Source organism: Dasypus novemcinctus, chromosome 12 (genome assembly GCF_030445035.2).
Source record: "Dasypus novemcinctus isolate mDasNov1 chromosome 12, mDasNov1.1.hap2, whole genome shotgun sequence".
NCBI classification, from domain to species: Eukaryota; Metazoa; Chordata; class Mammalia; order Cingulata; family Dasypodidae; genus Dasypus; species Dasypus novemcinctus.
The window spans coordinates 12,113,535-12,136,120 of NC_080684.1; the positions used below are offsets into that span (position 1 = coordinate 12,113,535).

The 22,586-nt window shown below is 45.0% G+C and overlaps 1 protein-coding gene across 4 annotated transcripts in view; it reads left to right on the forward strand.

Moving 5' to 3' along the window:
- The first annotated feature begins 4,444 nt into the window (after positions 1-4,444).
- TMEM117 (transmembrane protein 117) overlaps positions 4,445-22,586 on the forward strand; it is a 574,260-nt gene continuing 556,118 nt past the window's right edge. For 3 of the 4 annotated variants that reach the window (XM_058307848.2, XM_058307849.2, XM_058307847.2), the window contains exons 1-2: positions 4,923-5,116; positions 17,534-17,838. In XM_058307848.2, the coding sequence (XP_058163831.1) occupies positions 17,562-17,838 (277 nt within the window). In that variant the 5' untranslated portion in view covers positions 4,923-5,116; positions 17,534-17,561. Of the gene's footprint in view, positions 4,694-4,922; positions 5,117-17,533; positions 17,839-22,586 lie in introns of those variants that run through there. The other variant, XM_004447901.4, reaches the window with a different exon arrangement.

Sequence of the window (22,586 nt, forward strand, 5' to 3'; positions counted from 1 at the left end):
AGTTTTGAAGAACGAGAAAAAATTTTTTTGCTCTAGATGAAACCAAACCTGGGAAAAAGGGAAGGTCACCCAGGAGTTGCCCAAAGGCAAATTTGCCATTTAAAACCGGCAGTCAGAAAAAATATAAAAGTAAATAAAACCTGCAGTCACCTTCCCGTGGACGAGGTCATCACCAAGCCCAGGCAAGCTCTGCGCCCAAGAAGGGAGACAACCCTCCGTCCGTAGGGCCTTCGAGCACGCTGGAGTGGGGCTGGGGCCGGGGAGAAAGCTGGAAGAGGCCGGGAAGGGCGCTGAAGGGCGTGGGCACAGGAGGAAGGGTCTCTCTCAGTCATCTCGCGACGTAGGAGGCTTGGAAAGGAGGGCTGTCCTTAGGCAGGACAATCCCTTGTAGGCGCCAGGGGCCACGCAGGCCACCTCCTGCCACAGCTCTCCTCCCACGTGCCTGCCAGCCTACACTCTGTGTGCGGGACTCCCCTGCTTTTAAAAACTCTGCAGGGAGGTCCCATCGCCCAGCCACTTATGGGCTTGGGGCCAGTAAGTCAGTCCCTTAGTTAAAGAAATTCTGTGGGACGTGCAGACTCTAAGCAGAGTAGGGAGATGAATAATACTAATAATTAAAAGAGCTAACATTTATGGAGAACTTAATATGTACCAGTCCAAAGGCTAAAAGTGTGACATATATTATGTAATCCCTCTAGCAACCTGCCTGTACTACTAATGTAAAGAAGCTCAGAGAAGTCGAGTAATCCACTGACTATCACATTGCTACAATGTGGCAAAACCAAGACTCAAGCCAAGCTTTGTCAGATTCCTGAGCGCAGGCTCTGTCTAATATTACAAGCAGAAGACGTGTGATGACCATCTTCCCCAGCCAACATTCAGGGCATACAGCCTGAACTCTTACCGTGGTACTTTGAGAGAGTTCGAGATGGGCATTTGAAATTTGGACTACAGAGGAAAATCCTGGCAGCAGCATCAATGCCTTTTCAATATCAGAAGAAAATGATGGCTCATGTTCAAAGTTCTATTCCTGCCTCTTTGGCAATGAGGAAATTATGCTGTTTATGTTTGGAGTGTGCGATTAACATCATCCAGGTTGACCTATTGGAAGTTAAAAATAGTTTCATCTGAAGTCCCTTAAATCACTTAAGAAAGTATTTCCTAATTGCTTTGGAGGTTACTGATTCTTCTAGTTGTAGTGTCTTCTTACTTTGAAAGGATTATTTGGAGAGGATACGGCTGGTCATAATCAAAGTTTTCACCAATTTTTGAAATGCTCATTGAGCTCATCTTTTTCTTTTTCAAGTACAAGGTAAACTATACTATTAATTTACTGGGACAGATGAGGTGAATAGAAAAGCATCGTATCTCATATGGTTACTACTGATTTTTGAACTCTTGGATTAGGCTTTACAAAGGATTTATATATCAACAAGACACATTCTAAGCCTGCCTGTAGGTTTGACTCTATATGCAGAAAGGCAGTAGGCAAATGACTGGATAGTGTGATTTGATAATGCTATTGCCAGCAATATCCTGACATTCTGTAATTGTGGCCAATTTGCTGATACCCCCAGTATATAAAAGTCCGACTTAAAATATGGCTGGGATGAGTGGTAGATCGGAAGTCCTGCCATCTTGGTTTCTTCCTGGGATTTCTAGTAATACTGTTTGAAAACGACTGCTAGCCAGTATTGGAGAAATGGCTAATCACCATCTGTGTCCTTGACTAATAGATCAGAGCCCTGAGGGAAGGTTTCATAGAGTGGTAAAATTGATGGGAAGGAAGAATGGTCTTTATTGAGCACCTATTAAGTACCTGACACTGTGTGTGTGCTTTACACACGCCACATCATTTAAAACATCTAACAGATCTGTGTGCAGTGATGGAGATGGAAAAAGACTGGGGTGTAGGTAGAAAGGTAGTCTAAATTCAGAGGAGGATTTCCTTTTTTTTAAAAAATTAATTAATTAATTTATTTCTCTCCCCTTCTCCCCCCCACCCCGGTTGTCTGTTCTCTGTGTCTATTTGCTGCGTCTTCTTTGTCGGCTTCTGTTGTCAGCAGCACGGAAATCTGTGTTTCTTTTAGTTGCGTCATCTTGCTGCATCAGCTCTCCATGCGTGCGGTGCCATTCCTGGGCAGGCTGCACTTCCTTTCGCGCTGGGCAACTCTCCTTACGGGGCGCACTCCTTGCACATGGGGCTCCCCTATGTGGGGACACCCCTGCGTGGCAGGGCACTCCTTGCGCGCATCAGCACTGCACATGGGCCAGCTCCACACGGGTCAAGGAGGCCCGGGGTTTGAACTGTGGACCTCCCATGTGGTAGACGGACGCCCTAACCACTGGGCCAAGTCCGCCGCCCCAGAATTTCCTCTTGATCAGACTAAATGACCTATTTTGAACCCCTAAGTCCACATCCAGACCCAACATCTCACCACTTCGATGGCGATGAAAGAGATCCGGGGCTCCTACTGCAATTTTAGAGCACCAGTTGGCCTAGGTTGTAGGGGTTAAGTGGTGGGACCAGAATTCACACCGACATTCCCTACTCCATGTCTCTCAACCACAAACCCCACAGTCTTTCCTAGTAAATAAGGAGGAAGTGTAGGAGGAGCGGTTAAAAGGTGGGCTCCGGAGCCACAGGACCGTTCTGACTAGCTGTGAGAGCCTGCAGGAGTTGTCTCTGTGCCTCCGCCTTCAAATGTAAACGTGGGGGTGATGCTCATGGCAGTTATCTCACAGGCTTGTGGCAAAGGTTAAGTGTCTCAATGCCGGGGGCACCGTAAGCTGTCAGGAATTGGGTTTTTATCACTACACATCGTGGTGACACAGATCAGAGCGTAGAGGCTGTTCCTCTGCCTGGTCCTGAGCTAAGGCTGACCTGGAGGGTCCTGCGTGGCTGCAGAAGCAAAGGGCACAAGCGTTTGCCTTAATTTTAATAATAAATAATAAAATAAAATTACTATTAAAGGGAAAGAAACCATATATTAAGAAAACGGAAACCTAGAGGAAGAGTGATACGCTCCTTGTAACTGAGGCCGGACATTTTAATACTGACTATTTGAAGTTCATTCTAGTAGGTGCCCATATAATTCAAACGATCGTGGAGTGCTGGGAGTTCTTTCTCTCGAGGAGACAGAAGGGAACCTAATGAGTGATTTTCACTCCACTTGAAACACTGAAAAATTGTGTTTTTTAGTCTGTCTCTCAATGATGGGGAAGGAGTCTTCTGTTTTTTTGCTTGTTTGTTTTCTCCAAGAACTCAGTATTACACTATGTTTTGATAGTTTTTCAAGCTTTAATATTTTCCGGTTTCAACTGATTGAAGTGTCCTTGCTTCAAATGGAGATCCAGGGAAAATAGCACAAAACCCATGTTAAATTGTTACACATTTAATAATTCTTTGGAAAATGATCCTCATTGTAATTACAAAAACACAAAAGAATCTAATGAATAATCACAGAATGAAGGCACTATTTATCGAGCCAATATGTGCTGCTGAAGATGCAAAGACGAGTAAGATTTAGTCTCTGCCCTCAGAGGCCATAGCTGAGTGAGAAAGAAAAAGAAGTTGCAAAAAAGCATAACAAAATGTAAGCAGTATCACAGTAAATTGTGCATAGTGCTAGATGATGCAGCAGAAGGAATAAGTCTCTCAGAAAACTTGTCAGTGCTTCACAAAAGGGACTTTTGCTAAGCTAAGAGCTCCATAAAACGACCACAAACTATGGCTACGAAGTAGCTAGATACTCGGGATTATCCTAGGAGCCTAGAAAGCTAGAAAAGGTGTGGAACTGATGGGAAGTACGCCAGTGAACGCCCAGTTATCCCGGTGCTGACGACCTACGCCGCAGGGCTTGGGAATGGCTCTTTCCAGCCTACCTCAAAACCTGCGCACGTCTTTTCAGTGTCCCTCCTGCTGAGCAACCCATCCTTGAACCACCTTTTCCGTCCAGGAGAGGGGTTCATTCTCCCCTCCTCAGTGGGCTACGTGGGCCAATTTGAATCATCCCAGTTTCCACTTGACTACACAAATTAGGGATCACTTCCATCAGCATGGAAAATCAGCAATGATTTTAACACATTAGAAGCAACTGATAAATGGATAGCAATTGCTGTTGGATGCGGAAGGAAACAAAAGCCTCCCGTATTTTTGATGGAAAGGAGGTTGTGTCAGGGAAAAAATGGACAGGTCAAGTGTGGTCCAAAGGTCTTCCTGTCCCATTCTGCAGATGAGTCATTTTAAGCACTACAGAATGACAGGCTCCTGAGAGCCTATCTGCAAAATGATTCAGAATCACTGCCCGTGTGTATATATGTGTACGTATTGTATGTGTGCCTGTGTTTTCCAGCACATGCATGTGCATGAACCTGTGTATCGAGGTGGGCACGTGTGAGTGTATGGGTACTTACACGTGTGCTCTGTGCCTCTAAGCGTATGTATGCGTGTGTACGAAGGAATATGTGTGAGTACATGTGAGTGCATGAGAGCGTGTCAGAGCACACGGGCTGGAAAGTCTCAAACTTTTCATGCTCCTCGCGGCCTTCTCTGCGCCCACCCCCTCCCACCCCCGGCCCCCTCTCCAGCAGACAAAAGCAGAAAGGATGCTCTGTGACGCGAGCCAGCACGGGAAAGTTTGCAGCGCCGGAGGACCCTGCACCCGGGAACCTCACTGGACCCCGAAGGACGGTGGGTTTCTTCTAGCGACCCCCCCAGGAAGAAGGGGCCGCTGCTGCGCAGCCGGGCCCGGGAGCCGGGAAGCGCCCCCCCGCGGCCCCCGAGCCGTCCCCGCCGGCCTGCAGGAGCGGGCCGGGCCGCGCGGGGAGGGCGCGGGGAGGGCGCGGGGGCGGGCGGCGCGCAGCTGGAGCCCCCGCGGGCCCGGCGCGCCGCCGTCGCCCTCGCCGCCGCCGGGCGGTGCGGGAGCCGCGGGCGCAGGGGGCGCCGCGCGCAGGCGGCGGCCGCGCGGGTATTTATAGCGCGGTGACGGCGCGGCCGCAGCGGCGCCGCGGCTCGGGGTCGCCGCGCTTCCCAGCCAGGCCGCCCGCGGCCGAGGGCTGAGCTCGCCGCGGCCTCCCGAGCGCGGACGCGCGGAGCCCCGCGGAGCCCCGCCGGGTGAGTACGCGGGCGGGATGCGCCCCGCCGCCCCCGCCGCCCCCGCCGCCCCCCGCCGCCGCCTGCGCGCACGAGGCGGCGCCGGCCCCGGGCCCGCGTCCCGGGCTCGCCCTCGCCGAGGCGGGCGTCCGCGCAGCGGGGGCGGCGGGGTCGAGGGGGGAGGCCGGCGCCCCGGCCCCTGGGGCAGGCGCGGGGAGGGGGGGGCTTCGGCGATCGCCTGGCGGGGCGCCCCCCAACTCCCGGCCCGGGGGTCGGGGGCGCCACCCGAGCAGACCTTGAACTTTCCTCGCTTCACTGATTCCTGGGACGGGTATCGAGTCCAAAGCCCTGTCTATTGTGTGCTAATTAACTGAGCCGGTTAATTAACCGAACAGGTTGCAGTTCGTGTGGATTCCCTAAAAACACAATCAACCATACCAGAAAAAAAGACGAGTCTCTGGGTGTTTACTAACTTCCTCGTGATTCAATAGAACTGCCTTTTCTATTCCTATTTTTGAAAATGTCACAGGCCCACATTGGTAACACTTTGGGTATCATTATTCATTCTTCCCACTGTAAAACAATAAACTCAGTGTATGTGTGTGTGGATGGCTGGAGTAAACATCACATGTTCTTTATCTGTGCATGTAAGTCAAGTGAACCAAAAAAAACCCCCAAAATAATGAGAAGAATGTGGACTATAAGGAAATGCATTTTCTCCCCACTTAAATGATCTGTTGTCTGAAATCCAAGGTAGAACTTCTAAGGAAGCTTTCAGGCTTAATGTTTCATCCTCAGAAAAAAGTGTTTCTGGTTTCTTAAGCAAGAGTAGTAGAAAATCTAACATTTTTGGAATTTGGAAGGTAATTATGGGTTTTGATGTTTTGACTGAGGCATTCATCTCCCCTCCACGTGCTCCTTTTTTCGTCCTTGTGTTCAGAAAACAGGACTTGCCGGCTTTAGTTATTTTGCTTCTTTAAACCGCCAGTCATTTAAAAAATAACATCAGACCTGTGTGACTATTGCTTTACTTAGTAACCATTATTTTCTTGGACCAAATGTGTTTAGAATATGATCACAGAGATCTGTCCTTTATCATAAAGGGATATCTCTGAAAAGGAGGGCCAAAATATTAAGAGAACTCATTGGTGATTTAAAACAATCTTTATAATATGAACGACTCATAAACCTTTCCCCTTTCAGAGAAAAGTTGGAAATGTCTTTGTTGGGAGGACCCACACACCTACTTGGTTGTTGGATTCTCTATTTTGAAAATCTGCATTGTTTCAATGCAACTTTGCTGTGTTATCCCAAAGACTGCAAGACCAGAATAAAGGAAAAAAATGACTTAAAGGTTGAAAAACAAAGTGAAGAGGAAGTCTAGGAAGTGATGTATGGATTTGATCCTTTAATGAGACTAGGTACCACAAATACCATCCTGATATCTATGCAAAACACTTACGGTGGTTTCATTGATTGACTTAAAAGGCTGCTGCTTATTTGAAAGGCTGTGTGGTCTCTTGTATTGGACTAAAAGTAAGAAGTTCCTTGTTTACTTCTGTTATTATTGCTATTTTTTTAAGGCGCTTGTATGACAAAATGCTATGCATCATCTCCACATGCTTGCTTTTTATCAGCAATTTAAGATAATATACTAAGACCTACCCCTACCTCAGGGTAGGTCCAATATATATATATGCTTTTCCCATCGTTGTGCCGTTTCTCATTTTACAGCTTTGGATGTTCCATTGTTTTGAGTCTAAACTTTCTCAGAATGGAATCTTCAGTGTTTTTTTTTCCCCCTCTCCCAAGATTGGTCTATCCCCCTATTATTCAGCCATCTACTTATTTATTCATCCATCAGCAAGTAGTTATTGAGTGCCTGCTAGGTGCAAGTCATTCCAGTGTACTTACTCCTACTTCCTTTCTCATAGGAACTTTATTCTGTATTTTATACTGGACAGTGTAGGGAGCACAGTAGTAATTCGGGATTTGACTTTGGACCCATAAAAAGGTAGGTCTGCCTTTTTCTGCCAATTACTAGTTGTTTGGCCTTGGGCAAGTTATAACCTCTCTGAGCCTCCATTTTTCCACTAGTAAAAGCCAAAGGGTTGAAATAAGGATTAGTAAAGATAATACACAAAAAGTGCTTTCCAACAGCCCAATACATAAAAAGCACTAAGTAATGTTAATTATTATTAAGTTGCTTACATGTAGTCCAACTCGATTCATCTCCTCATTCTCCATCTTAGTAAATGGCAGGTCCATCTTGGGTTTTGTCAGTTCATCAGCGGATCTCCTCAGCTCTTCCTTTTAAACATATCCAGCATCTGAGCTCTCCTACCAGCCTGGCCCAAGTTACTGCCTTTCACCTGGATTATTGCAACAGCTTCCAAAATAGCCTCTCCTCTTCTGTTCCTTGACCTCCTATAAAGCATTTTCTACCAGTAGAGAGAGTGGGCCTTCTAAAGTATAAGTCAGATCGTGTTACTCCTCTGCGTCCCCTCTTATGGAGGGTGGAAAGTCTGTGTGCTTAGGAAGTCCTCACGGACATCCGTTGTCTGATTGCATACCACCCCTGGAGTCTCGTCTCCTTTCACTGTCCCCTGCACCCATGCCCTTTTAGTCCCATGAGCCTCCTTGCTGTTCCTTAAGTATGCTAAGCTTGCATCTGCCTCAGGTCTTTGTCATTCCTGTTCCTCCTGGATGGAAAAGTCTTTCCTCCCTTTCATATCCCTGTTCAAATGTCACCTTATAGTAAGGCATTCTCCAACTTCCCTCACTCCTGACACTCCCTGTTAACTTCCTCCTATTTTAATTTTATCCATCAACTTACAGCTTTTTAAACTACTGTGTATTTAAGTTTTGTGTGTATGTGTGCGAGGTACCGGGGGCTGGGGACCTTGTATATGGGAAACTAGAGCGCAACCGTGGAGCCCCATCATGTCCCCTGAGTTGGTTTTTTGTTTGTTTGTTTGTTTGTTTGTTTTTTAGGAAGCACCGGGAACCAAACCTGGGACCTCCCATGTGGGAAGCAGGCGCTCAACTGCTCGAGCCACATCTGTTCCCTGTGTGTTTAATTTATACCTGCTAAATGTCTCTTTCCCTCAACTAGACTATAAAGTTTACGGCAACTTTGTTTGTAACCCCAGCATTTAGGACAGTGCCTGGCATAGAATAGTCAATCAGTAAATATTGAACAAATGCATGAATAAAGGTTATTTTGGAATTGAGAAATCTGGACTTGACCACTTTCTGGATATTGGACAAGTAACAGTCTTTTTGAGCCTCAGAACATCTGTAAAATAAAGATAATATTCAGGTTTACCTCATCAAGTTGTATTAAAATCTTTTAATGCTGACTGTTGCAAATAAAAGCACTCAGTAAATGTAATATAGAGTCAATGTTATTTTCATGCCGATTTTTAATGGGAGATGACCAAAAGTCACTTGTGGTCTCCAGGACTGGCTGCACCTGGAAGGGACCAGGCAGCTTTATAGACGTAAGTTCCCATCACCTTCCCAATGGCCCCGTGAGGAAAATGCTTCATTAGGATTTTACTGGTGAAGAAATGGAGTTTCAAAGAGGTTGGGGATTTGCACAAGGTCACAGAACTAGCAAGTGTCAGGGTCAAGTAGCACTCCAGTGGACCCTCTTCTTGCCATTACATTTAAGCTGCCTTCAGAAAACAAATGCTCCTGATTTCCTCGGTCAATTATGTAGTCATTCTAATGGTGATTTTTGCCCATTAAAAATACTGGAAGGTAAAAAGTGATGTAAATATAGGCTATTATTATTTATTGTTTTTAGAAAATAATATCAAATAACTTAAGACTTTCCCCTTTTGATATACAAATCTTAAAATGATTTTATACTAGCAATTAAATGATTGTGAAAAGTATTCTCGTAGCTGTAAATGACTCTACATACGTTAGGATAACACTGCCACTAGGTAATTGAAGAAAATAACCTTCAAGTTTGGTGCCAAGTCAGCTAAGATCTGTCCAAAACAGTAGGAGTGTGCTTCACAAGGTGCATATCACAGAAAAAGAAGATAGAGGAGGTCTTTTGCAAACTGTGTTTTTTTTTCTCTTTCATGAAATTGGATTCAAGGTGCTGAAATAAAGTTCACAGAATACATCTTGGCAGAGCATCGGGCACAGTCATCGCTAGTAAGTCCTGTAAGGGGAAGTACAGGAGCCATTAATTTAAGGCGAGGACCTTCCAAAAATCTGGAGAGATCCCCCTTCCTTCCTAGAATAGTGCTTCACAAGAAAAGTAATCTGTTCAGCGATCTAGTTGGTATAACTAGATTCTGCATCCGGCACTAGCATAGCTGGGCTTTGGGTCCTGTTTACCTGGCTAATCATAATGCCTTTCGTGCAGTATACCGCTTCATCAGGGGCTTCTCCCATACGCAGTGTCGTGCCTTGTGTTGCTGTAACAAGTACTGCACGGTGCATTTGGGCTAACCCATGGTTTTGGAGGCCGGAAGGCTTACTTTCTCCCTGGGCCAGTAGCGCCCAGGCTGGCCACCAATCTGCAGGGTTTTCGGCTTTGCCGTCGCATGGTGATGTTCTCTGCTTTCTCTTCTGGGTTCCTGCTGACTTCCCTTCTGGCTCCAGCCCACGGCCTTCTCTGATTCTGGCTCCTGGTTTCTTTCTCTTTGTAAAGTCTCCAGTAATCCGGGTGAAGCCCCAGCTTCATTCACTTGGGCCACGCCGTAGCCTAAAATGGCATCTTCAAGAGGTCCTCTTTACAAAGACCTCAACCCACAGGACTGTGGCTCGGGACCAGGTCTCAATGGGGTGCATAAGTCAACCTGCCACACACATCCGCAGGTTTTTGCTGATGTGAGTGAAATAGTCCACCTGCATTATAATTGCCATTATTGATAAACTGTTCCCGGAATCAGGGTCCCTGCTAAGAATTATGAAATTCACCCTCCTGAAATCCTTGACGGTTTTCATTTCTTGTAAAGACACTAATGAGTAATGAAGAAAGGGTACCTGATTCACACAAACAATGAAAACGTCAATGTTGTCATAGGTTAGGACCTAATTCTCTTCTACTTAACTGTTGGAGCTGCATCTAATGTGGATGCACTTCCACAACGCCCCATATCCTTTCACCCTTTACAAACTGCCAGAGAGATCTTTCCAAAACCCTGCTTCAATCAGCCGTATTGCTCTTCTGTTCTGAAAACTTTGATATTCTTTATTTGCTACTTAGTGGAAAACAACCTGACCTTTTTGTTAAATCCCCCTTGTTCTGGCCCCAGATTATCTTTAACGCTCATAAAATACTCCCAAGCATCCTGTGTACCAACCTCATAAGAGTTACTGATAAGATGGTCTTTTCCAGGCCTGGGCTCAAAATGTCCTTTCAATGTGAGTGTCCTTACATGACTCCCATTTCTCTTTTGAATTCCTCACTGTTCTTAGCGTTTAGTACCAGTAAAATACTGACTTGTAGCAAAATGGGTGGCATGCCTAATTTCCAGTATAAGTGCTCATCCATCTAGAGTGAGAAACCCAGACTAAAGGCCCGTGGACTGTCAGAACCAGTATCTAGTTCAGCCTGCAAGGACTAACATCAGCATTGCCAGTGTTAAGCAAAACAGCGGAGGCTGCTGAGATACTGATATGGGCATCTACCTAATGATGTCTTACGTAAGAGAGGGTTTTAAGGTGTGGACTAGTCTAGATCTGAAGCTGCAGTGTTATGTATAAATCTAATTGATAAAATACAGAATGAACATCAGTGATGCATTGCAAAAGAATACTCCTATCAGCTTTACTTTATGTTGATGTTCAAAGAAGGAAAAAATGCTTGAATTCTGTGGCCTCATGATCACAATTCTTTCTGATCACGCCACCAAGGACAATTTGAATAGTAGTGGTACATTCATTCATGCTAGAATTATGCGAGTCTTTTGTATGAGATTGACTTCATTATCAGGAACTTTCTAACCAACATGTAAAGGGCATGATTTCAGAATTTATGTTCTAGTGAGGGGCAACATAGTGTATTAGTAGACTGAAGTTACGTGGCTTGGGTTTGAATCCTGGCTCTGCCATTGACTAGTTTTGTGACTTTGTATATGTTATTAAACTTCTCTAGGTCTCTGTTTCAGTATTTGTGAAAATGGGGAAAACAGGAATATTTTCTTTACTGGGCTGCTCTGAAATCTAAACGAGACATGCGTGTGAAGCTGTTAAGCCTAGTGTCTGCTGTACAGTAAGCACTCAGTAGATTTTAGCTGTGAGTGGTCACAGAAATAATGCAGAATCTGGTGCCGGAAATGAGGTGGTACTGGGGGGAGTGCATCAGCCCTGCTATTGACCGAGTCTCTGTCGCAGTGTTTGCCCGATGCTTGTTCCCTCAGTGGGGGCTGAGTGGCAGGTCGCTCTGCCCTTTCGTTTTGCTGAAACAATGAGGGGGCTTCTCTTCCAGAGTGCGCCATTCGCCTCATTCAATAGATGCTTGTCGATGCCCGCTGTGAGCTCTGTACTGACCGTGTCCTGGAAGGAACGAGCCCCTCCTCTCAGGAGCTAGGAGCTATTGAGGGACACAAGCACAAAAATTAATTTCACTATGATATGCCAAGAGCTAAGGTAAAAGCATAGTCTCCCCCATGGCTGTGGAATTGAATTTTAAAAAATGAAATGATTTTGCAGACCACGTATGGTGTATAGTGGAGTTAACTTGAACAACTTCCATGCTGGATTGTTGAAATTAGAATCAACAGATGACCATGCTGATCCTCTAGATGCTTTATGGGGAACTACAGAGGTGAAAGCAGTTTTGTTGCTCTGGATCACGTCATGGTGCCTAAGGAGCTAGAAGACTAGGCCAACTTTTGGCAACCTCGTGTATAAAGTCATGAGGTGGGCATTAAGTTCAGGTTTTAGCTAAGTTATTCGGTAGATTTTTGACATTTGGAACCCTTAAAAGACATCACTTTAGCTTCTGGGTTATGAGGCAAGTATAGATATCAAATGCATTTAGCACAACATAAAAGTTGGGTCCTGTAGCTGTATCATTCTGTTAGTATCTAAGTCACCGAAATTATCAGTGAAAGTAAAGAATAAGTTGTAAATATGATGGGAAATATCTTATTGGAAGAAGTACTTCCAGCTTTCTGGTGTCCTAGAAAGAACAAGAGATCTAGATTCAAATGCTGGATCTTCCATTTACTGAGTGTGTGAATTAAACAGGTTACTGTGCTGAGCCTCCTCTAACATGGCAAGCATAGTGCCATTCATGACATACTTATGGGAATTAAAAATAAGATCAGGTATGTTTTCGTTTCCTGAGCTGCTCGAGCAAGTATCATGCTGTGCATTGACTTAAACAATGGGAATTTATTAGCTCATGGTTCGAGGTTTAGCTAGAAATCCAAATCGAGGCATGATTAGGGCTATGCTTTCTCTTTGAAGACGTTGGTTTTCAGAGGCTGGCGGCTGGCAGGACTTGGTCCTTAGCCTGTCACATGGCAAGACAAATGGTGGTGTCTCCTCGTCTCTCCCTTCTCTTCTGGATTCTGTTGATGTTCAGCTTCTGGCTGCTCCCTCTGTGGCTTTTTCTCTCTCTGTCTGAGTTTTATTCCACTTAAGAATTCCAACCATGAGATTAAGACCTATCGTGATTGAGATGGGCCATACCTTAACTGAACTAGCCTCATCAAAAGGTCCTACTTACAAAGGTCCAGGCCCACAGGAATGGATGCAGTTAAAGAACATGTTTTTCTGGGGTACATATAGCTCCAAACTACCACAAGGTGTTAGTGCAAGATTATTGCTCTCAGTACTGCATAGCTCTCTTTTTTCAATTTTAATTTTTCTTTTTTTTTTTTAAAGATTTATTTATTTCCCTCCTCTTTTCCCCTCCCCCCCCCCCCGCCCCAGTTGTCTGTTCTCTGTGTCTATTTGCTGCGTCTTCTTTGTCCGCTTCTGTTGTTGTCAGCGGCACGGGAATCTGTGTTTCTTTTTTTTTTTTTTTTTTAAGATTTATTTTTATTTATTTAATTCCCCTCCCCTCCCCCGTTGTCTGTTTTCTGTGTCTGTGTCTGTGTTTTTGCTGCGTCTTGTTTCTTTGTCCGCTTCTGTTGTCGTCAGTGGCACGGGAAGTGTGGGCGGCGCCATTCCTCGGCAGGCTGCTCCCTCCTTCGCGCTGGGCGGCTCTCCTTATGGGTGCACTCCTTGCGCGTGGGGCTCCCCTACGCGGGGGACACCCCTGTGTGGCACGGCACTCCTTGCGCGCATCAGCACTGTGCATGGGCTAGCTCCACACGGGTCAAGGAGGCCCGGGGCTTGAACTGCGGACCTCCCATGTGGTAGACGGACGCCCTAACCACTGGGCCAAAGTCCGTTTCCCTGTGTTTCTTTTTTGTTGCATCATCTTGTTGTGTCAGCTCTCCATGTGGGCAGTGCCATTCTTAGGCAGGCTGCACTTTCTTTCGCACCGGGTGGCTCTCCTTACGGGGCACACTCCTTGTGCGTGGGGCTCCCCTACGCGGGGAACACCCCTGCGTGGCACGGCATTCCTTGCACACATCAGCACTGCGCATGGGCCAGCTCCACACGGGTCAGGAGGCCCGGGGTTTGAACCGTGGACCTCCCATGTGGTAGACGGACACCCTAACCACTGGGCCAAGTCCACTTCCCAATTTTAATTTTTAAAAGATTTTATTTATTTCTTCCCATCCCCTTCGTTGTTTGACTTGCTGTGTCTTCCTTGCTTCTTTAGGAGGCACCGGGAACTGAACCCGGGACCTCAGATATGGGAGGGAGGTGCCTAATTGCTTGAGCCACCTCCATTGAGCCACCTCCATTCCCTGTATCTCTCATTATGTTTTTCTTATTGTGTCTCTTATTGCATCAACTTGACATGCTTGCCCTTCATGCCAGCTTGCTGTCTTCTTTAGGAGGCACCAGGAACCAAACCAGGGACCTCCCATGGCAGGAGCTCTTGAGCCACATCTGCTTCCCCATAGTTCTCTTTTAAAACATTATAAATGCTGGAGAGAAACAGCTAGTCCCAATTAAAAAAAAAAAAAGTTCAGTTTGGGTATATGGAGATTACAGAGTTCACAGGGAAAGATTCTGTAGTTAAAAAAATAATAAAAAATAAGAATATGTCAACTCTCCACAGAGAATTTATTAATAAAGGAATCAAGGTCAAATATATTCATAGTTCCAAATCCTGCTGCCTTGACTGTGTGTGTGTGTGTGGTGGTAGCAACTCCACCAGAATTCCTCAGTGGTAACAGAAGCAAACTAGGAACCTGTTATGGAGCTTCTTAAATGACACTCCCGACCACCTCTGACGGGCATGGAGGAGCGATTTCTGCTTCAAGACAAGACGTCTTCTGTGCATTTCTCGTTTTGGTGGTCTTTGTACATGTCCAAGGATATTGCATGAAATTGAGGTGGCATCTGACCCAGGCTGGCAATTTTGCACATTGGATAGCATGAAAATGCACGGTTTGTTTTTGTTCTTCACAACTTGCTCTGCTTTCTTTGGTGTGAGAAACACACAGGTAGGTCCCTGCTGCTGCGGTGAGTGCTGAGCCTCATACACACACACACAGAGTCTTGTGAGAGTAACTATTCCTTAGTGATCTGAGCAGCAGCTCCTGGGACTAAAGATCCTAAGGGATATGAAATTGCTTAGAAGGCTTTGAATCTGAGACTCAGTGACTCTTTGTTTTGCTGAATTGTATTGCCAGTCCTTAACTGCTTTTCTAAAACAGTTAAGACAAATGCTCACTAATTTAGATTATGGGTTTAATTGGCATTCAATCAGCCCAGAATATTGGACTGGAGCTTGGGGGCTCAGAGCCCATTCTCAGATCTTCCGTTGATTTAGGGCTACTTCACGCTTGCAGCTTGATTTTCGTACTTTTAGACATGTGTAAAAAACGAGAGTGTTTATTGTTGGATACTTTTTTCCCAAATTGTTTATGGTTCTTGAGAGCTTTTTTCACTTATGTGTCTTTTCCTTGGCCATGGAAGTATATATTACAGAGTTAATATAACTGTCTCTGGAGAAGACTGTGTCCCCCCAAGGATGAGCCCCTGGGCTCTGCCCTCTGTGATAAGGAAAATGCCTCGAGCTGGTTTGCCTGCAGGGGGGATGATGATCCCACTGCGGGATTTAGGGCGTGTTATCTGTTCTCTGTGGCTGCAGGTCACTCCTCTGAACAGTGAAGTGATGGGAATGATACTGTCTGTATCAGAAGGTTGTAAACAATAATGAAAAAAAGATGCATGCAGATGTCCAGAACAGAACAGGTACAGTACTGTAGGCTCTCAAGGGCCCAGAAAATAAGCCCACCTCTCTCTGAGTCCTAAAGGTGTTGTAAGAGAAGACAAAAACAAGCAAGCAAGCAAACAAACAAAAAAGGCAGATTGCAGTCGACGACGGCCTTTGTGATTATTTTAAATACAATTTTTAGGTTTTTTCCCCCTAAAAAATGAGACGGAGCTTAGTTTGAGAGCCAAGTGGGCTCGCTCAAAATCGAACCCCAGAATTAGACTTAATCTCGCAGTCACTGGGCCTGATGCACGTGGCAAGCCTCCCCGAGGGAGGGATGCAGCTTGTGTTGTTTATGGGCAGGCTGGTTCCCAAGGAGGAAAGAGGAGACTGAGCCGCACTTTGGAGGTGGGGCCTGGACATCTGCATTTTAACAGATGCACTTCCAGTGCGTGTCTGGTAATGACTCAGTGCTGCCGGTGTGCTGCGTGTTTTGTAATTTCCTAGAATACTTCCATGCCTCTTGTATGCCTTTTCCACTGCCCGGGTTGAGCATCCTTACCCTCTTCCCCGGGGAGGTGGGCCCTGCTAGTCCTTCCTCATCCAGCATGGACGTGTTCTCCCGTGTGAGAGTTTCCCTGCTCCTTCCTCTTTCTTCCTCACTCCCCACGAGCAGTCGCCCAGGCCCTCCTGGGCACAACTACTTTACCATAGACCAGCTCCTTCCTGAAACTTACTCTGTGTTGACGTTATTTGACAACTAGACTGAACGTTTTTGTAAAACTTAATACACGTGCACACATTTGTAAAAGTGTAGAAAAAATATCTGAAAGGATATCCACTAAATTGTTGTGATCTTTTTTAAAAAAGCAGTTTTATTGAGATATGTTCACATGCCGTACAGTCCATCCAAAGTGTGCAGTCAGTAGCTTTTAGTAGAATCACAGAGTTGTGTATTCATCACCACACTCAATTTTAGAACATTTTCATTACTCCAAAAAGAAAAACCCTAAGCCCCTTAACAGTCACCTCTCAGTAGCACTATGAGTCCACAGCCCTACATACCCACTTATCTACTTCTGTTTCTCTAGATTTAGCTATTTTTTAAAAAAAGATTTATTTATCCCCACATTCCCCGCCCCAGTTGTCTGCTCTCTGTGTCCATTCTCTGTGTGTTCTTCTGTGTCTGCTTGCATTCTTGTCAGTGGCACAGGAATCTGTGTTTCTTTTTGTTGCGTCATCTTGCTGTGTCAGCTCTCCATGTGTGGCACCATTCCTGGGCAGGCTGCACTTTCGCTCTGGACGGCTCTCTTTATGGGGCGCACTCCTTGCGCGTGGGGCTCCCCTACACGGGGGACACCCCTGCGTGGCAGGGCACTCCTTGTGTGCATCAGCACTGCGCGTGGGCCAGCTCCACACGGGTCAAGGAGGCCCGGGGCTTGAACCGCGGACCTCCCGTGTGGTAGACGGATGCTTTATCAGTTGAGCCGAATCCTCTTCCCTCTGTAGATTTATTAATATTTACGTTTTCTATAAATGGAATCATACAGTATATAGTACTTTTTGTTTAGTTTCTATCACTTAGTAGAATGTCTTTTAAAATTATTTTTTTAACTAGAAAAGTTGTGTGCTTACAAATCAATCACACGTAATCCACAGGGCTCCCATACGTCATCCCACCACAGCGCGTTGCACTGCTGTGGCACACTGTCGTGTGATCTAACTCCAAGGAAAGGGATTTGGGTACAGGAATTGCTTATTTTTTGTTAATCTGTACTCGATTAATATTGTTTTAATTTTTAAATGACTCTGTATTGTGATTATAAGATGAAAATAATAGCATAAAAGAGGAAAAAATTCTATTGTCTTTATATTCTGCATATCCTCCTGAGAGGACTTTGACATATCTCAGTCATCATCTCGGGTTTGGACAGTGTTCTGACCTCTCTTGTCCCTTCCTTTTGTTTCTTTTATCGTCAATGGATCAGAAATACGGTTAGATAGTGGGAGAGGGGCCATGTTAACTTTCCCCAATCTCACACTTGTCTGGTTGATGTAAGTACAGGCATCATCTTTTCCAGCTACTTCTTAATTAAGCTGTTATAGGTTTGAAATGGTAGCAGGGGGAGAGAGACCCCGTGAGTTTTGGTCTGATCGCGTGTTCTTGTCTTATACAGGTAAACTACGGGATCGGAGCTTTGAAGGATGGGTAACGACTTCCGCTACTATTTCCAGCATCCCTGGTCTCGCCTGATTGTGGCTTATTTGGTGATCTTCTTCAATTTCTTGATATTTGCGGAGGATCCAGTTTCTCATAGCCAAACAGAAGCCAATGTTATTGTTGTTGGAAACTGTTTTTCATTTGTAACAAATAAATACCCTAGAGAAGTTGGCTGGAGGATCTTGAAGGTGCTTCTATGGCTACTTGCCATTCTCATAGGACTAATAGCTGGCAAATTTCTGTTCCATCAGCGTTTGTTTGGTAAGTACCCAAACTCATGAATGTCTTGTTGCTAGTTATTTAATTTTTCTTCTCGAAGATAGAACTCTTTATTTCTGAATTTCAGTTTAGGATGCATTTTAATTTGTCCTCCAGCCTTCATTTGCTATGCGATGTTGTAATTAGGTTTTTCAACTATTTTGTTTAATGTTGTACTTTATTCATTGCCTAAGGAAAATAAGTATGAGGTAGAATTATACCAAACTTAATTTCAAAAAATGGTTTTAGGGCTAAAATGAATTTTTGAGTACGTGTATTCTTATTTAGAGAAATGCATGAAAATAACCCTTTGCCCATAAATAGGACCTACGTAAGGCATAATAAAGAATTTATAAATTGTGAAGAGAATGTCTCCATATCAAACCACACTTTCATTAAAGTAAGTTAACCATTGTCCATATTTTACATATATTGTTCATTCAGGAAATTAGAATTGGACCTTTAACATTTTACCCTCACTTTCACTTTTTGGGGACCATTTACTTTAGGATGTTTATTTTGAACTTATTCAAGAACAGAATCGTGTTCTCTTAATGTAAGGGATCTTTTAGTAGTAAGCAACAGAAATCAATAACCAAATTTGCTCAAGTTAAAGAGGTAAGTTCCTGTAAGTATTTTGGGGTATTTCATAGAGACCAAGGAAAGAATGTATTCTGGACATTGAGAGAACTAGAACCAGGGCTCGACTTCTGTCAGGATGCTCTCTGTTTGACCTCTCTATTCATATGTGCCTCATTCTCTTTTCACACTGAAGATGAGTTTACAGCACTCCAGAGAGAATGGCTAGTTTAAACTCCCAGGGAAAGAGTGGGGTTCCCATCACTGGACTAATCTATTTTGGCTAGGAAATGAGGGACAGTCATTCAGCAAATATTCATTTACCACTTATTAGCTGCCAGGCACTGTTCTGGACAGTGAATCAAGGAGGCAGCATCTCTGCTCTCATAAGTACTTATATCCCACAGGAGGGAGAAAGATACTAAACAAATAAATACATAATAAATGAAGAGGTGATAAGAGCTATGGGAAAGAAGAGTAGCTTTCAATGCTATAGCTGGCAATTAGGAAGAGAATTTAGTAACTGAGCTTTGGATTTAGCAATCATAAGATTATGGGGGAAGCGGACGTGGCTCAAGTGATAGGCCCTCTGCCTACCATATGGGAGGACCCAGATTCAATCCCTGGGGCCTCCTGGTGAAAAAGAAGAAGAGAAGGCGTGACTGCGTGGGGAGCCAGTGCCCTCACGGTGAGCCAGTGTCTGCGTAAGTGAGTAGCACAGCAATACGATGACAAAACAGAAGAGAGACGAAGGGGAGACTCAAGGTGAAGCGCAGCAGAAACCAGGAACTGAGGTGGTGCAGCTGACAGGAGCCTCTCTCCACAGCAGAGGTCCCCAGGATTCAATCCTGGTGAATCCTAGAGGAGGAAACAAAGGATTATAGGTAACAATGTAGGTTATAGAGTTTGGGTTACAAGCAGATGACCATAGTGAAAGGAATAAACAAATATTCATCCATATATATAAATACACATGTATATGTAATTAAAATATTCTTCAGTTTCTATTACATAAATTCATGAACTTAACATATTTTATATTATATATTTACACATATATGAGTGATATACAAATATATGTATATATGTACTTCGTTTCAAGTAGTTTGTTGGAGGAGGTAAAAAAGGAATTGGTACAGTGGCCTGAAAACAAAGGTTTTTGCGTATTGTTGTTGTTTGTGTTATTGGTGGTGGTTTTATTTGGGGGGTGGGATTAATAGACCTCCTTGTGGCTGCAGGGGAAGGAGCTAGATTGACATGCAAATACATTAAAGCTATAGAAGAATGACCGCATCTCTGAAGGCTTCCGTGATCTGGGAATTAGGACACAGGCAGAAACGGTGGCCTTAGAGAAGACAGGAAGAGAGACCTTGCTTCCTAAGAGATAGGCATGAGCGATGTAAAGACTGGTGCTCTAATAGGTACTTGCAAGTTGGACGTTTGTGTGCTGCTCCCATCTAATGATCTCTATTTCCCCTTGTTGACGGAAGAGCTATACATGAAGACGAAGGGTTTGAACAGCCATGCTAGGGAGTGTGGCAGGGCACTTACTAGGGACGGGACAGGATTGCTGATGACCCCTGAAAGCCTTTGTGGATAGCCTCTGGATTAGTCTAGAGTAGTTTCTCCTTCCTGCTCACTAGGTCCAACCAATATAATGTCATCAGTGTAATGGACCAGTGCGATGTATTGTGGAGGGGAGCGGCGACCAAGGTCCCTGTGGACTAGGGCTGAAGGGTTGGTGTGCCACTGAGGTCGGGCAGTATAAAGTGTAATTCTGGCCTTACCAGCTGTTGTAGTTTGCCAAAGGCTGCCAACGCAAAATACCAGAAATAGGTTGGCTCTTATAATGGGAATTTATTAGGGTAGAAGCTTACAGTTCCAAGGCTGTGAGAATGTCCAAATGAAGACATCATCAGAGAAGCTGTCTCACCAAGATCGGTGGCTGGTGATCCTGGGCTCCTGCCATGTGGCAGGGCAAAATGGTGGCCAGTCCCTGCCTTCACCTCCAGGCCCACTTTCTCCCTGGGCTCAGCTGTGCTCCATAGACCTATGGCAGGGTGTAAGGGTGCTCTGCTGGTCTCTGGAGCTCAGCTGTGGGCGATCAGGCATATGGCTCATCTTCTTCAGTCCTTCAGGGGCCTCTTTCCATGCCTGTCTGCTCTGTGGATTCCAGCCTTTCTGGGTTTCTCTGTCATTCTGTGGCTGAAGGTGATCCTGGAGTCCTCTCTCAGGTGGCAGGGTAGAATGGCAGTTCTCTTTCTCTGTGTGTCTTTGAATGTTTCTCCCGATTGTAAAGGGCTCCAGCAAGAGACCAAGACCCATCCTGGGTCACACCTCACTAAAGTACTCCCAGCGGCCCCACAATCTAATCAAAAGCCCTTAACTGAAGCAAGCTAATCAAAAGGTCTTAACACATACAATAGGTTTATAGGCACAGGAATGGGTTCGCTTTAAGATAAGGATTTTCTGAGGTCCACAAAAGACTCAAATCGGGATACCAGATGAAAGCAAACTGTTTCTGGTTGTCTTTACTAGCAGGTATTGAGAAAAAGCATTTACCAGATTAATAGCTGCATGTCAGATACCAGGGGATGTGTTGATTTGCTCAAGCAATGATACCATATCTGGAACAGCAGCTGCAACTAGGGTCACCACCTGATTAAGTTTACGATGCTCCACTGTCATCCTCTCAGATCTATCCGTTTTCTGCACTGGCCAAAATAGGAGAGTCGAATGAGGATGTAGTGGAAATCACAACCCCTGCATCCTTCAAGTCCTTGATGGTGGCACTAATCTCTGCATTCCCTTTAGGAATGCAGTATTGCTTTCGATTTACTATTTTCTATACAGGCAGATCTCTAGTGGCGTCCACTTGGCCTTTCCTACCACAATAACCCTCACTCCACAAGTCAGGGAACCAGTGTGGGGATTATGCCATTTGCTGAGTGTGTCTATTGCAGTTGTTCATTCCAGAACTGGGGAAATAACTAATAGCATTTCAGAGCTAGGGACCCTCTGTGGGATGGACCTGAGATGAAACTCCATTGATCTTGTAACATCCATAAGCCCGTACTTTGACTGTGGTTCACGGTGACATTTTGGGTCTCCTGGAATTAATGCCAATTCCAAGCCATTGTCCAGTAGTTCTTAAAATGTCTGAAAATTTCCTTTTCCCCAATATACACTCACCCTGGTAAAAGGCGATAGGTCCCTTTGGGGAAGGCTGGGAGAAAGATTAGCGGTATAAACTTTGGGCAGTATAGCAGGGTCCTTCTCCAAGGGAACTTGGCTTTCTCTTCATTCATGGAGTTCTGAGTCTGTAAACAATCTCAAGTCTGGAGAAGAAGAGACCCAAAGACTGTTTTTGTGATTCAAGGTGGACTTTTGTTGACTTGGCCTGAAACTCTTCTGCTTATACAGGTCAAGTGAGAGTTTCGTAGACTGCCCATCTATTAATATTTAACTTCTTGGTAACCCATGATTAATGTCATTGTTCTCTGCAAGTCAGACTATTCTGATTACTGCTTTGGCTCTGCTGTCCATTCCAGTAACTATGTCCACTGCATCTTTCATGATTAATTGCTGCCCCTTGGCTCCTTCCAACCCAGGATCTGGTTGTCCTCCCTACTGTGTTTAAGAATCTAAGTTCAGTGGCAGTAGTTCCCATAGTAATCTCTGACTTTCAGAGAAGAGACCGTCAGAGCTCTCCAGGGACGATACTCTTGTAAATTTATTCTGTGTTGTCCTAGTGGAAGGTGTGTCCTCTGGACATTCCAGGGGCAGGTGAGCAGGTCTTACATGATAAATCCACTCTAACAGTCCCAGCTCTATAAGCCATTTAATCCCCTCAACTACATTATACCAGGGCAGTCTGACATTTCAGCTTCAGGCAATATAGGCCACCTTTGGTCTTTGCTTTGGCCAACTGCCGAAACAAACAGCTAGAGCCCTTTCTAACCCCCTGAGCTATACCACTAAATCCAGAATCTCTGCTTAGAGGGCCCATATAAATAAATTCAGCTTAATCCAACACTGCTATGCCACACCCTTAATATCCATTCCCATGGATTTCTGTCTGTATAAACTGCAGAAATCATGAAGTTCTCTTGGAGGGTAGTGTGCTGCCTCATGGGTACACTTTGTCCTTCACCTTCACCTTTCAGAGCCTG